The sequence below is a fragment of the Hemiscyllium ocellatum genome, chromosome 45 (genome assembly GCF_020745735.1).
Source record: "Hemiscyllium ocellatum isolate sHemOce1 chromosome 45, sHemOce1.pat.X.cur, whole genome shotgun sequence".
Classification (NCBI taxonomy): domain Eukaryota; kingdom Metazoa; phylum Chordata; class Chondrichthyes; order Orectolobiformes; family Hemiscylliidae; genus Hemiscyllium; species Hemiscyllium ocellatum.
In genome coordinates, this window is record NC_083445.1 from 6,191,750 (window position 1) to 6,204,094 (window position 12,345).

The 12,345-nt window shown below is 46.9% G+C and overlaps 1 protein-coding gene across 2 annotated transcripts in view; it reads right to left on the minus strand.

The window, feature by feature from the left end:
• Window positions 1–12,345, minus strand: part of LOC132835991 (collagen alpha-1(XI) chain-like) — a 295,793-nt gene that overhangs the window by 143,458 nt on the left and 139,990 nt on the right. For both annotated transcript variants that reach the window (XM_060855171.1, XM_060855170.1), the window contains 2 exons: window positions 4,269–4,322; window positions 2,480–2,533 (listed from right to left, as the gene is read on the minus strand). In XM_060855171.1, coding sequence (XP_060711154.1) covers window positions 2,480–2,533; window positions 4,269–4,322 — 108 coding nt within the window. The remainder of the gene's footprint in view (window positions 1–2,479; window positions 2,534–4,268; window positions 4,323–12,345) is intronic.

The following is a 12,345-nucleotide window of genomic DNA, read 5'->3' on the forward strand; positions in this document are numbered from 1 at the left end:
AGGTGGGGTGACATGATGGCTCAGTAGTTAGCATTGCTGGCTCACAGCGCTATGGACCTGGGTTCGATTCAGACCCTGGGTGACTGTCTGTGTGGAGTTTGCACGCTCTCCCCGTGTCTGCATGAGTTTTCTCCAGATGTTCCAGTTTCTTCCTACAATCTAAAGATGTGCAGGTTAGGGTGGATCGGCCATGCTAAACTGTCCCATAGTGTTCAGGGGATGAGTAGGTTAGATGCATTGGTCAGGGGTAAATGTACAGTAATAGGGAAATGGGTCTGGGTGGGGTACTCTTTGGAGGGTCGGTGTGGACTTGCTGGGCTGAAGGGCCTGTTTCCACACTGTAGAGATTTGATGTTTCGATGAAGTGAATTAAGATTTGCTCCTGACCACCACCGTCAGAGCCGAACTCCAGCACTGTGCAATTTATTACAAACAATGAACATCTGGCCATTCAGCCCCTTTACCCTAACCTATCATTCAATAAGATCTGATTTTAACCTCAACTCAACTTTCCTGCCTATCCCCCAATAATCTTTCATCCCCTTGGTCACCAATAATCTATCTGACTCTTAAAATTATGCAAAGATTTTGCATTTTGAGGAAGGGAATCCCCGAGACTCTTAACGCTCAGAGAAAGACATTGCACTGATACCATGGTTACAACTCAGTGTCATTGAGGCCTAGTGGTTTCTGCTTACCTCGATAGTGGGGATTTGGTCCTGTATGGCACAGGCAGCTCTCTTAGACTGGACCGCCCCTGCTCTGAGGCTGCTGCACTTCTGCTTTATCGAAAGGAGGCTGGGTCTGATTTGAAAACAGCAAATGCTGGAGGTCACAGCCGCAGGTCAGAAAGAGCAAGCTAACGTTTCGAGTCTAGATGAGCCTGACACGTTGTGATCTCCAGCATTTGCTGTTTTCAGCCCAGATTCCAGCATCTACAGTAATCTGTGCCCATCCTGGGAGGGATTTGTATGACTGGCAGAAGTTTCAATGCCCATTAATTAACACACTAACGGATGGAATACTGATCACTTGCGGACAGATCTTCCATCCTCTCCTCTCAGAATCCCGGGAACGGGTGGGTCAGAGTTTCATCATTACATTATCGACATTGAATTCTCAGTATGGTACACCCATCTCCTGGATGAGGCTGGGCTGAAACAGGCAGCAAGAGACTTGTGAGGCCTTGATCATATCTAGAATGGGAGCTCAACTGAGAGGGATGAAACAGGGGCAGCTTCTGAAATGGTGGCATTCTAAGCCAGATCCCCAGTTTGTCACTCAAGCTTCAGAATTATTAACCCAGTGACAATGCCTTCCCTTTTGAAAACCCCGACTTTACCTAATTAATTCATGGGATGAGAGTGTCACTGATAAGTTCGGCATTTAGTGCCGATAAGGGTCAACCACTATGCTGTGGGTCTGGAGTCACATGTAGGCCAGACCAGGTAAGGATGGCAGTGTCCTTCCCTGAAGGATGTGAGTGAACCAGATGGGTTTTACTGACAATTGATTCATGGTCATCACTAGATTCTTAATACCAGATATTTTTTATTGAATTCGAATTCCTCCATCTGCCGTATTTGAACCTGGGACATTCCCTGGGTGTCTGGATGAGCGATATTACCACTAGACCATCACCACCCTTGCACCTGTCTGCACCACCTGATCGGACAATGCGTTCCACATCTTTCACCAACACCTTCTCAGAAGGCAGTTAGGGATGGGCATTGAATGGGGGGGGGGCAGTGGAGTCAGATCAGCCACACATACAACCCATCCAATCAATGGCAAGCCATTGAGATGATAAATGTTCCACTTGGCGCTGAATCATCTAATCTCCCTTACAATAACAATGCTGGTACTGCAACTATTTTATTATTCAGCACCTATGGGCACCAGAAATGTACCGATTGATCAAATCAAGAGGTCCACATAATCAATGTAAAATCACCCACTAAGTAATAGAATCATAATCACATTGCTATACTTTATTTACAGCATACGTCACTTCAATAAGAATGCAAGTTTGTCTGAAATAAAACTTACTGGCAGAGAGCTTTCTCACTCGCACCCTCAACTAACTACTCGCAGACTGTGACAATAGAGTAAACGCTGTGATATTTCAGGGATATAACCTTTAACTAGACTGGTGGTACTTAAGGTGCTTGTTAAAACAAGGTTTGCTGTCACTTTTTTTGGAATGAGTGCTCCTATAAAAGTCAGCTTCCTATCCAGCAGAAAGTGCTTAATTAACACACCATACACGTGTGAGGTGAGGCAGTGTTGCGTTTGACAGTGATGGGTGGCCTGCCAAGTCTCACATCTCAACGTTGGCCACCTCAGTCAAGAGGCAGAAACTGTGGCCACTGCGTGCGGGAGGGAAAGCAGGCATTAAACAAGGAGAGAGATGAGTTCACCAGACTCGAGACCATTTCTCCAAGTGACAGTCCAAGCCAAGCGTTGATGTTTCCCTTACCCTGTCTCCTTTATTTCCAGGCAATCCAGGGAGCCCGTCAAATCCTCTGTTGCCCTGTTGCAAGAAAGATGACAACGTCTCATTAATCTGTGCAATGATACTGACAATCCAGTCAATAGACACTGCAGGTCAGAGCAAGCACAGATATCAGCCCCTTTCCCCCCGGCCTCCTCCAATCTTCTCCACCCAACTCCACCCTGCACCACCCACTCTGCTGAGAGCTCCTTGCAAGGGTTAGCACAGACCAGATGGACCAAATGGCCTCCTTCTGTGCTCCATCACTCCAAGCCAAAGTGGGTTGATGCATTCCACTCCAGCTGGTTGCTACACAGGGAGGGTCCCGGACAATCACAAAGGCCAGCCTCCCATCTATCGAATCCATCCACCAGGCCCACTGTCAGGGAAAGGCCGCCAGCATTCTCAAAGATCCACCCCACCCTGGCAATGTTTTTCTACAACCTCTACCATCCGGGGAGAAGGTACAGAAGCCTGAACACACGCACCAGTCGGTTTCAAAACAGTTTCTACCCGACTGTTGTTCGAATACTGAATGAACTCACAAACTCTTAACATTCGCCTGTACCTGTGTTTTTATTTTTGCTGCTGTTTACCTATTATTTACTTATCTATGCTACTTAACTCTGTGATCTGCCTGTATTGCTCGCAAGACAAAACTTTTCACTGTGCCTCGGTACACGTGACAATAAATTCAATTCCATTCAATTCAACAGAGCCTCCCATTAAGAGGACCCGGAATAATTTTAACCATTAAAAATAAAAGTTTTGTGCAAACTGTACCCTGGTGCCACTTTCATCTTCAACCATATTCAAATAAGGTTTTCATATGCTAATGTAGTGCAGAAGGGAGTAGGAATTCGCAATTAGAGCGAGCTACAAATCAATCACAGTTTAATATTCCGTTTAGAGGAACAATTCCAGAGTCTGCTGCCAGTAACTGATTAGATCAAATAATTGCACAATCTGTGTAATATTCTGCTTTATTCTGATTATTTTATTCCGCAATTCTCTCATCGTTCCGGGATGAGAGTCTGGAATATGGAAACCTCAGCTTGATCAGCTGCAGCGATCGCAGACACAGTCCATCAAGTGGTCTCAGCTTCCATGGAGTCACCTCCTCCCTCTGTCAGCCAGACCTTCCATTCCTCTCTCCCTCGGCTTCCCCTCAAATCCGCTCACCTTCCCTACCGCCCAACCTGCACCCCATCCCCCACAACCCAACACCCCATGGTGACCACTTCCACATCCTCCACTCTCTGGACAAAGTCATCCCTCCCTCCCCACCCCCCCATTCCAGAGGGTTTACTCATGACCGGAGTAATTTTGCTCTTCAGCCAAAAGACTTCCTGCAGCTTAAAATGCTTCCGTTAGTTTGGAATGGGTCTGCTTTAGCTTCTGAAGCGGTCCCAATGCTTAGAAACGTGTCACAGAATCCCTGCAATGTGGCGAGGAGGCCATTTGGCCCATCAAGTCTCCAAGACGGAGGAGTGAGCTGGGAGCCAGCAGCAAAACCCTCACGGATTCCCGTGTCGGCAATTGTCACTGTGCCGAGGTTCGATCCCCGGTGGGTAAGTGGAAGAGGGGAGACAACATCCAGGAGAGACGTTAGTGCACCCTAAACATCTTCAAACTGGCCCCTCGCTGCTCACTCATGAGAATCTCATCTCTATGCACCGTGTCGATCAGCGCCAGGGAGAGATTCCATTCATACCTGGAACTAATCTTTACCCCAGCATGACCCTCACCAGACTTCTCTGAACAAAATACTAACCTTTACTCCCGGTTCTCCTGGTAAACCACGGACTCCATTCACCCCAGGACGTCCCTGTGCATTGGAACAACAGAGAAACAAGAGACTGCCTTTACACACTGTTTCCGTTTTTACCAGGACTGATAGTGACCAAAGTTTATGCCCATTCAGGAAATTTTAAGACTTCATTTCGCATCGTAGATGGTTACAGCACAGAGAAGGCCAATCAGCTCATCATGCCCAGGCTGGTTGACAAAGATCTGACTAGATTAATCCCATTTCCCAGCTATAGCCATACAAGCAAATATCTAACTACTGCTGAAACATCACGAAAGCTTCTGACTCCAGCATCCTACCCAACAGTCACTTCAAGACTCCCATCACCCTCTGACAGAAAATAATTCTCCAAAACTCTTACCTTAGTCTTCTATCTTAAATCTATAGCCCCTGCTACTAATGGGGGAGAAAAAGTGCCTTCAGAACACAGAACAATACAGCGCAGAACAGGCCCTTCAGCCCTTAATGTTGCGCTGACCTGTGGACATTTCTCAGCTCATCCCACTACACTATCCCAAAATCATCCATGAGCTTATCTAAGGCTTTCTATCCTTTCTATCCAGCCTATCTGTACCCCACACAATCTGAAACACCTCTACCAGCCTCTTCTCAGGCTTACTGCTCCCAGCGTATCCAATCGTTCCTCGTAGTTCAGACTCTCCAGTCCAGGCAGCAACCTGGTGAATGTCCTCAGCACCCTCCCTCATGCAATCGCATCCTTCCTAGAATGAGGTGTCCCTGATCTGCTCCAGCCAGACCCAACCACCATTTTATAGCCCACTCAAATAAACACAAACTACTTCAGGCCTGAAGAGGAGTCTTTAGACTTGAAGTATTAACTGTTGCTCTCTCCCCAGACCTGCTGAGTTTCTCCAGCACTTCTGTTTTCATTCTGGCATATCCTTTCTGGTCTTGTATGCCTCAGCCAATAGGCATGCACCCCATATGCTTTTTGACTGACCATTGTTGCCCCAGCAAATGTACCAGTCTTTTCATGAACACAAATGACAGATTGTTTTCCTTATATTCATTTCTGGGATGTGGGCATGGTTGGCTGGGCTTCCAGGACATGGATGAAACCCCTTTGGGAATACTGTATCTAGTTCTGGGCGCCTCATTAGCAGGACAGGTATTATTAAACAGGAGGGGGTTCAGAAAAGATGAACCAGGGTGTTGCTGGGAAGGGAGGGTTAGAATGAGGAGAGGCTGAAACTTTGTTCACTGGAATGTAAGTGGTTGAGAGGTGCCCTTCCAGAGGTTTATAAAATCATGAGGGGGCTAGATGAGGTGAATGACAATTGACTTTTCCCAAGCATAAGGGATTTGAAGACTCGGGGTCATATCTTTATGGTGAGAAAAGGAAGATTCAAAACAGACATATGGGACTATTTTGTGTGGTTCGTGTGTGGAATGAACTTCCTGAGGATGTAGTGGATGCAGGTATGGTTACAATGTTTAAAAGACATTTGGGTAAGTTCATAAATAGGGAAGGTTAGGTGGGATGTGGGCCAAGTGCATGCAGGTGGGAGTGGTTTACCTTGGGAACATGTCGGCATGGACTGGTTGGATTGAAGGGTCTGTTTCCGTGCTGTATGACCCTCTGACTCTGCGAGAAGGTGGTAGTGAGCTGCCTTCTTGAACCGCTCCATGTGCTGTGGGTTGACCCATCATGACATTAGAGAGAGAATTTTGACCCAGTAACACTGAAGGAACAGCAATATATTTCCAATTCGGGATGGTGAGTGGCTCAGAGGGGAACTTGCAGGGGGTGGTGTTCCCATGTATCTGCTGCCCTTGTCCTTCTAAGTGGAAGTGGTTGTGGGTTTGGAAGGTGCTGTCAGGGGAGATTCGGTGAGTTACTGCAGTTTCCCTGGCACTGGCGAGGCAGGAATGATAAACATGCATGGTGAATGCCATGGTGAAATGCCTGGGACAGAGGTCACAGATATTAAGATGATGTACAAACAAAGCAAGGGTGATGTGAGGGAAAACTTTTTTCCACAGAGCGAGCCATGAGGGGCTTTGGAAATGTGACGGAGGGCACCGGGTAATTATTTGAATAGACACGGTGTGCAGCCGCTGGGGTCAAGACAAGGAGGTTGGCATTAGGAAATAGAACAGCTACAATGGGCCAAATGGCCTTTTCTGTGCTATAACAATTTTGTGATTCTGTCATATGGAGGGAAGGAGGGAATCTGTAACAGAGACTCCGAATCTGAAGTGTCCGCTCCAATTTCTTTCCATATGCTGAGTATAAATCATGGACTGCTCAACATATTGAATGTGAAACAGGATATTTTCCATCCTTTATGGTGAGGCCTGTTTCTTGTCTGAACTTGTCATTGTCGCCACTAACCAGATTCCTCACTCCCCTCCCCCACCACCACCACCGTTCTGAATTAGTAACATAGATGCGAACGGGTTAAGATATCAATTTAAAAATAATTTTATCACTCAGAAAGATATTTAGTGAGTGTGATGCTTTCCCTGACTGGGCAGATGAAGCAAAACTGCACAGGATGAATGTTTAAAGTGCAGTTGGATGCTGGAAGGAATGACATAAAGACAGGAGGTGATAGGTTTAGATGGGCTGAATTACCTATTTTCAATCTTGATTTTTCGTTTGTTACGGTACAGGAAAATAGAAACAAGTTGTCGGATTGTTGGATGGACCTCTTTAATGTTAATGTCGGTCTCTGTCTGCACCTTCCGTGTGGCTGTAACACTGTATCCTACACTCTGTTCTGTTACCCTGATGCGCCTGTATAGTGCGATCTGCCTGGAAAACACTGTTCCCTGTATCTCGGTACACGTGACAGGAATAAATCAAATCAAATAAGCCATTGTTTTGTTCTGAACGCAATCATTAAACTTGGTCAAGTAACTCCTTCAGTGTATGTCTTAATCAACAGCAGGACAGCTAGTTTATAATAATTTACTGAGCTTTCCTCAGAACAAAGAGTTGGTTTTATGGACCTTAAATTAAAATTGTGAGGGAGGCACTGTGAGTGGGTCATCATTGCTGACTGCACCAGCAACATGGACTGTCCTTAACTTGGACTTCATTAACAGCTCTGATTCGTGGACTACATAAAAGACTGACCATCATTCAGAGGCAATTTCGATATTCAGGATACTATTAAATGGACAGGAGAGAGACAGTCAGAGAGACAGAGAGAGAGAGAGACAGAGAGAGAAAGAGATAGACATTCAAAGTTTGTGAGAAGATTTGTAGCTCGGGTGCTCGTTGTTGTGGTTCTGTTCGCCGAGCTGGGAATTTGTGTTGCAGACGTTTCGTCCCCTGTCTAGGTGACATCCTCAGTGCTTGGGAGCCTCCTGTGAAGCGCTTCTGTGATCTTTCCTCCGGCATCTGTAGTGGTTTGAATCTGCCACTTCCGGTTAGCAGCACTGAGGACGTCACCTAGACAGGGGATGAAACGTCTGCAACACAAATTCCCAGCTCGGCAAACAGAACCACAACAGAGATAGACATAGACAGAGAGTGAGAGATGGGGAGATAGAGAAACATGGATAGACAGAGAAAGAGAGAGACAGAGACAGAGAGAGATAGAGAGACACAAAAAGAGAGACAGAGAGAGAGAGAGAGAGACATATAGAGACAGAGATAGGAAGACGGATCAACAGAGAACAAAAGACAGAGACAGAGAAACACAGACAAAGAGACAAAGAAAGAGAGAGACAGAGGGACAGAAAAAGAGAGAGTGAGGGACAGAGGAAGATGGGGAGACAGAGAAAGACAAATAGACAGAGGAAGAGACAGACTGACAGAAAAAAGACAGAGAGAGAGAAAGAGAGAGAGAGACCGAGACAGACAGAGAGGGAGATGGGGGGACAGAGAAAGACGGATAAACAGAGAATGAGAGAGACAGGGACCGAGAAACACATACAGAGAAAGAGAGAGAGAGAGAGAGAGAGATGGGGATACAGAGAAGGACGGAAAGACAGAGATCCAGAGAGACAGAAACAGAGACAAAGAAAGAGAGAGACAAAAAGACAGAAACAGAGACAGAGAGAGGGAAACAGAGATGCAGAGACAGGAGAGCATGAAAAGCAAATAAACCATGGGGTGGGGGAGAGAGACACACACACATAGAATGGGGGGGGGGGGGGGAGAGTTGGAAGTGAGGACAGTGTGGAGGGGGGCAAAGGTGAAAGGAGAGGAAAGGAAAAGGCCTGGGGGGACTAGGGAGAGTAGGGAGGAGGTGATGGGTGTGAAAAGGAGTGGGACGGAGGGGTAGTATCGGGGAAAGGGGGAAGAGAGAGGAGAAAGGAGAGGTGGGAGGGGCAGGGTAGGGAGAGGGGAAGGAGAGAGCAGTGGGAGAAGAGGAGGAATGGGGGCAGGAGGGTCAAGGAAGAGTAAGAAAGCTAGAGTCAGAGGTAGGTCTGAGGGGGAGCAGGAGGAGTGTGGAAGTGTTGGAGAGGGAGGGAGTGAAAGGAAAGAAAGGCAGGGTATAAGAGAGGGTAGAGGGGAAGGGAAACAGAGAGAGCTGGTGTGAGGCAGATGGGGAGACTCGCTGAGCGCAGTAAACAGGTGCAATGTGTAACATGCAGGCAGCTGTGACTCCAGGCTCCTTGCTGAATTCCTGATTTCCGCGTGTACCACCGTGGGACAGTTCCAGGCGATGTCCAAGCAGCTTTGTACAAGTTCCTTAACGTGTGATCCAAAAACTGCAAGGAGACATCTCAGCCAAGCTGCGGGATTAGAGAACAGGAGTTTGGGCTGCTGCCAGGTCATTGCAAACACTTGGCCAAGAACGTCACATGAGATACCATTCAGTGAGCTGCTCCTGAAGCCAACATCAGTCAGACAAGGCCATTGAGTGAACAGAGTCACAACACCCACAGCTTAGGAACCACTTGTTTGCGAGAGTGGGATGGCAGTTTGAATTGTTGATGGTATTGTTTTGCCAGCGTCGGGTTTATGTGCGCTTTGAATTGTCGATGGTGGGGCAGAGGAAGAGACAGCCTCTCGAGATAAGGGCTGTTGCTAGTGTTCCAGATCCACATGCAGGTTTTAACATCGCTGCAACACATCCTTCTCCATCGCTTCACTGACAAATAACAATCTGGTGTGTTCGCGAAAGGCAACTAGGAGAGAGGGAGAGTGTAAGTGTGTGTGTGTGTGTGTGTGTGTGTCTGTGGGTGTGTGTGTGTGTGGGTGTCTGTGTTTGTGTGTGGGGGTAGTGTGTCTGTGTCTATCTGTGTGTGTATATGTGTGTGTGAGAGAAAGAGAGGCTGATACAAATCTACCTCGATGGGACTGCACAACACCAACCTGTGTACAACACAGGAGTAGTATGGGGTGGTACAGTGGCTCAGTGGTTGGCACTGCTGCCTCACAGCACCAGGGACCCAGGTTCAATTCCAGCCTCAGGCGACTATCTGTGTGGAGTTTGCATATTCTCCCTGTGTCTGCATGGGTTTGCTCTGGTTTCCTCCCACAGCCCAAAGATGCTTAGGGCGAATTGGCCATGCTAAATTACCAACAGTGCTAAGGGATGCTTAGGCAGGATGCATTGGTTAGGGGATATCTACAGTAATAGAGTAGAGAAATGGGCCTAGGTGGGATACTCTTATGGAGGATCGGTGTGGATTTATTGGGCCAAATGGCCTGTTTCAACATTGTAGGGATTCTCTGAGTGTAGGTCTAAGATCATTCAGCCCATAAGGGGCTTGCCTTACCATTCCGTAAAATTCTCGACAGTCTGGTTACAGTCTTGGCCTCGACCCTTTGACTCTCTCCACAGAACGACAGAAGTGCAAAGGTTACAGAAAGAGGCCATTTGGCCTATCGTGCCTGCAGTCTATCAAACATCTACCCAACTCAGCCTGGGATTGAGGCTTCAAAATATATCGCCGTTCCTTCACAGTCGCTGGGTCAAATTCCTGGAATTCCCTCCCTAAGGACATTGTGGGTCAGGTGGGCCGCAGTGGTTCAAGAAGGCAGCTCACCCCCACCTTCTCCAGGGGCAACTAGGGACGGGCAATAAATGCTGGGCCCAGCCAGTGACACCCACATCCCACAAAACGAATACATTTTAAAAATGAACAGGTCTGCCTCTACGACCGCCTGAGCAAAAAAAACACAGCACTCGATCGAGCCTTTGAGAGAATAACTTTGTCCTCAGCTCTGTCTAAACAAGGAAGACCCCTTCTCCTTAGACTGAGCACCCTACTTGAGCTCTCCAATCGCACCCAGATCTTAGATGTTTCCATCGGATCACCTCTCATTCCTCTAAACCCCAATATCTCTGGTCTTGACCTTTCCTCATAAGATAATCCTTTCATCCCGGAAATAAAAATCTCTCGAAACTGCTTCCAGAGGTTTTTTTTCAGATGAGGGTGTAGCAGAGACATGACTTCACCAAAATCCTGACTCTTGACATCTTGACTTGAACATTCCATTCCAGTCCCAATGAGCAATGGCATTGCGTTTGCTTTTGAATGACTTTGCTGCATCTGCGTCCTAACTTCAGGTGATTCATAATGAATTGGGCTTGGTGATTCCAAACGCGAATTTCATTTATAAAATGGTGTTGGTAACAAATTAGGGTAAGATTCCTTTGAATTTCGATGGATAAGGGGTGACTGTTTGACGTTTTCAAGATGCTAAGGGGAGCAGAGAGAAGCACAGCAAATTGTTTACTGCTTGAGGAGGACGGTTGCCAACTCTCCAGCCATATGGTCTGGCATCTCCAGAAATTAAAGATTAATCTCAATGGATTTTGAGAAGATTTATAGCACAAGTTGGGGTTTTGGATGTAGGTTTGCTCACTGAGCTGGAAGGTTCACTTCCAGACGTTTCGTTACCCTACTAGGCAACATCTTCAGTGGGCCTCAGGCGAAGCAATGCTGAAAATTCCTGCTTTCTATTTATATGTTTGGGTTTCTTTGGGTTGGTGATGTCATTTCCTGTGGTGAAGTCACTTCCTGTTCCTTTTCTCAGGGGGTGGTAGATGGGATCTAACTCGATGTGTTTGTTGATAGAGTTCCAGTTGGAATGCTATGCTTCTAAGAATTCTTGTGCGTGTCATTGTTTGGCTTGTCCTAGGTTGGGTGTGTTGTCCCAGTCGAAGTGATGTCCTTCCTCATCCGTATGTGAGGATACTGGTGAGAGAGGGTCATGTCATTTTGTGGCTAGTTGATGTTTATGTATTCTGGTGGCTAGTTTTCTGCCTGTTGTCCACTGTAGTGTTTGTTACAGTATATACTAAAGACCGTATATAGACAGCGAGCAAAACTAACATCATTTTCAAAATACCATGCAAGGACTGTATTAAATAGTCACAAAAAGACATGACCCACTCTCACTAGTATCCTCACATACAGATGAGGAAGGAGACAACTTTTTGACTGGGACAACACATCCATCCGCGGACAAGACAAACAAAGACACACACGAGAATTCCTCGAAGCATGGCATTCCAACTGGAAATCTATCAACAAACACTTCGAGTTAGACCCCATCTACCAACCCCCCCCCCCCCGAGAAAAGTAGGGGAATGAAACGTCTGGAAATGAACCCTCCGGCTCAGCAAGCAAACCTACATCCATAATCTCAACGACCTTGTGGTGTGCAACCCTGGATGGAAAATTTACGGGGTCATTCGAAAGAATTGTTTTCCCCGTCACCTTCTGTCAGCATCACAGGGATTGAAAATGGGGCGAGTAGAAAGTCATTCGGCTCAGAATCAAGCATCATCCAATTGTGGGATGGGGTCTTTGGCTTTCCGATTGTGGTGGGAGTGCAGGGTGTCACCTGGGTGGAAGCATTGGTTGCAAAACAGTGGGGCTAGAGTGGCTAGTCCTGGGATACAACCTCCAGGCACACACTTCATCAGAGTTGGCAACCCTTACTGGGGAGTCTAGGATGGTGGCTCAGATTCAGGTCAGACTTCACAGGAGTGAAACTTGGAAACATTTCTACAGTAGGAGAATTTGGACCTCTTTTTCATAAATGGCACATCCATTGGATTTTCACAAACATGACAGTGCTCCCTGATTACTGTGAGACTGCATG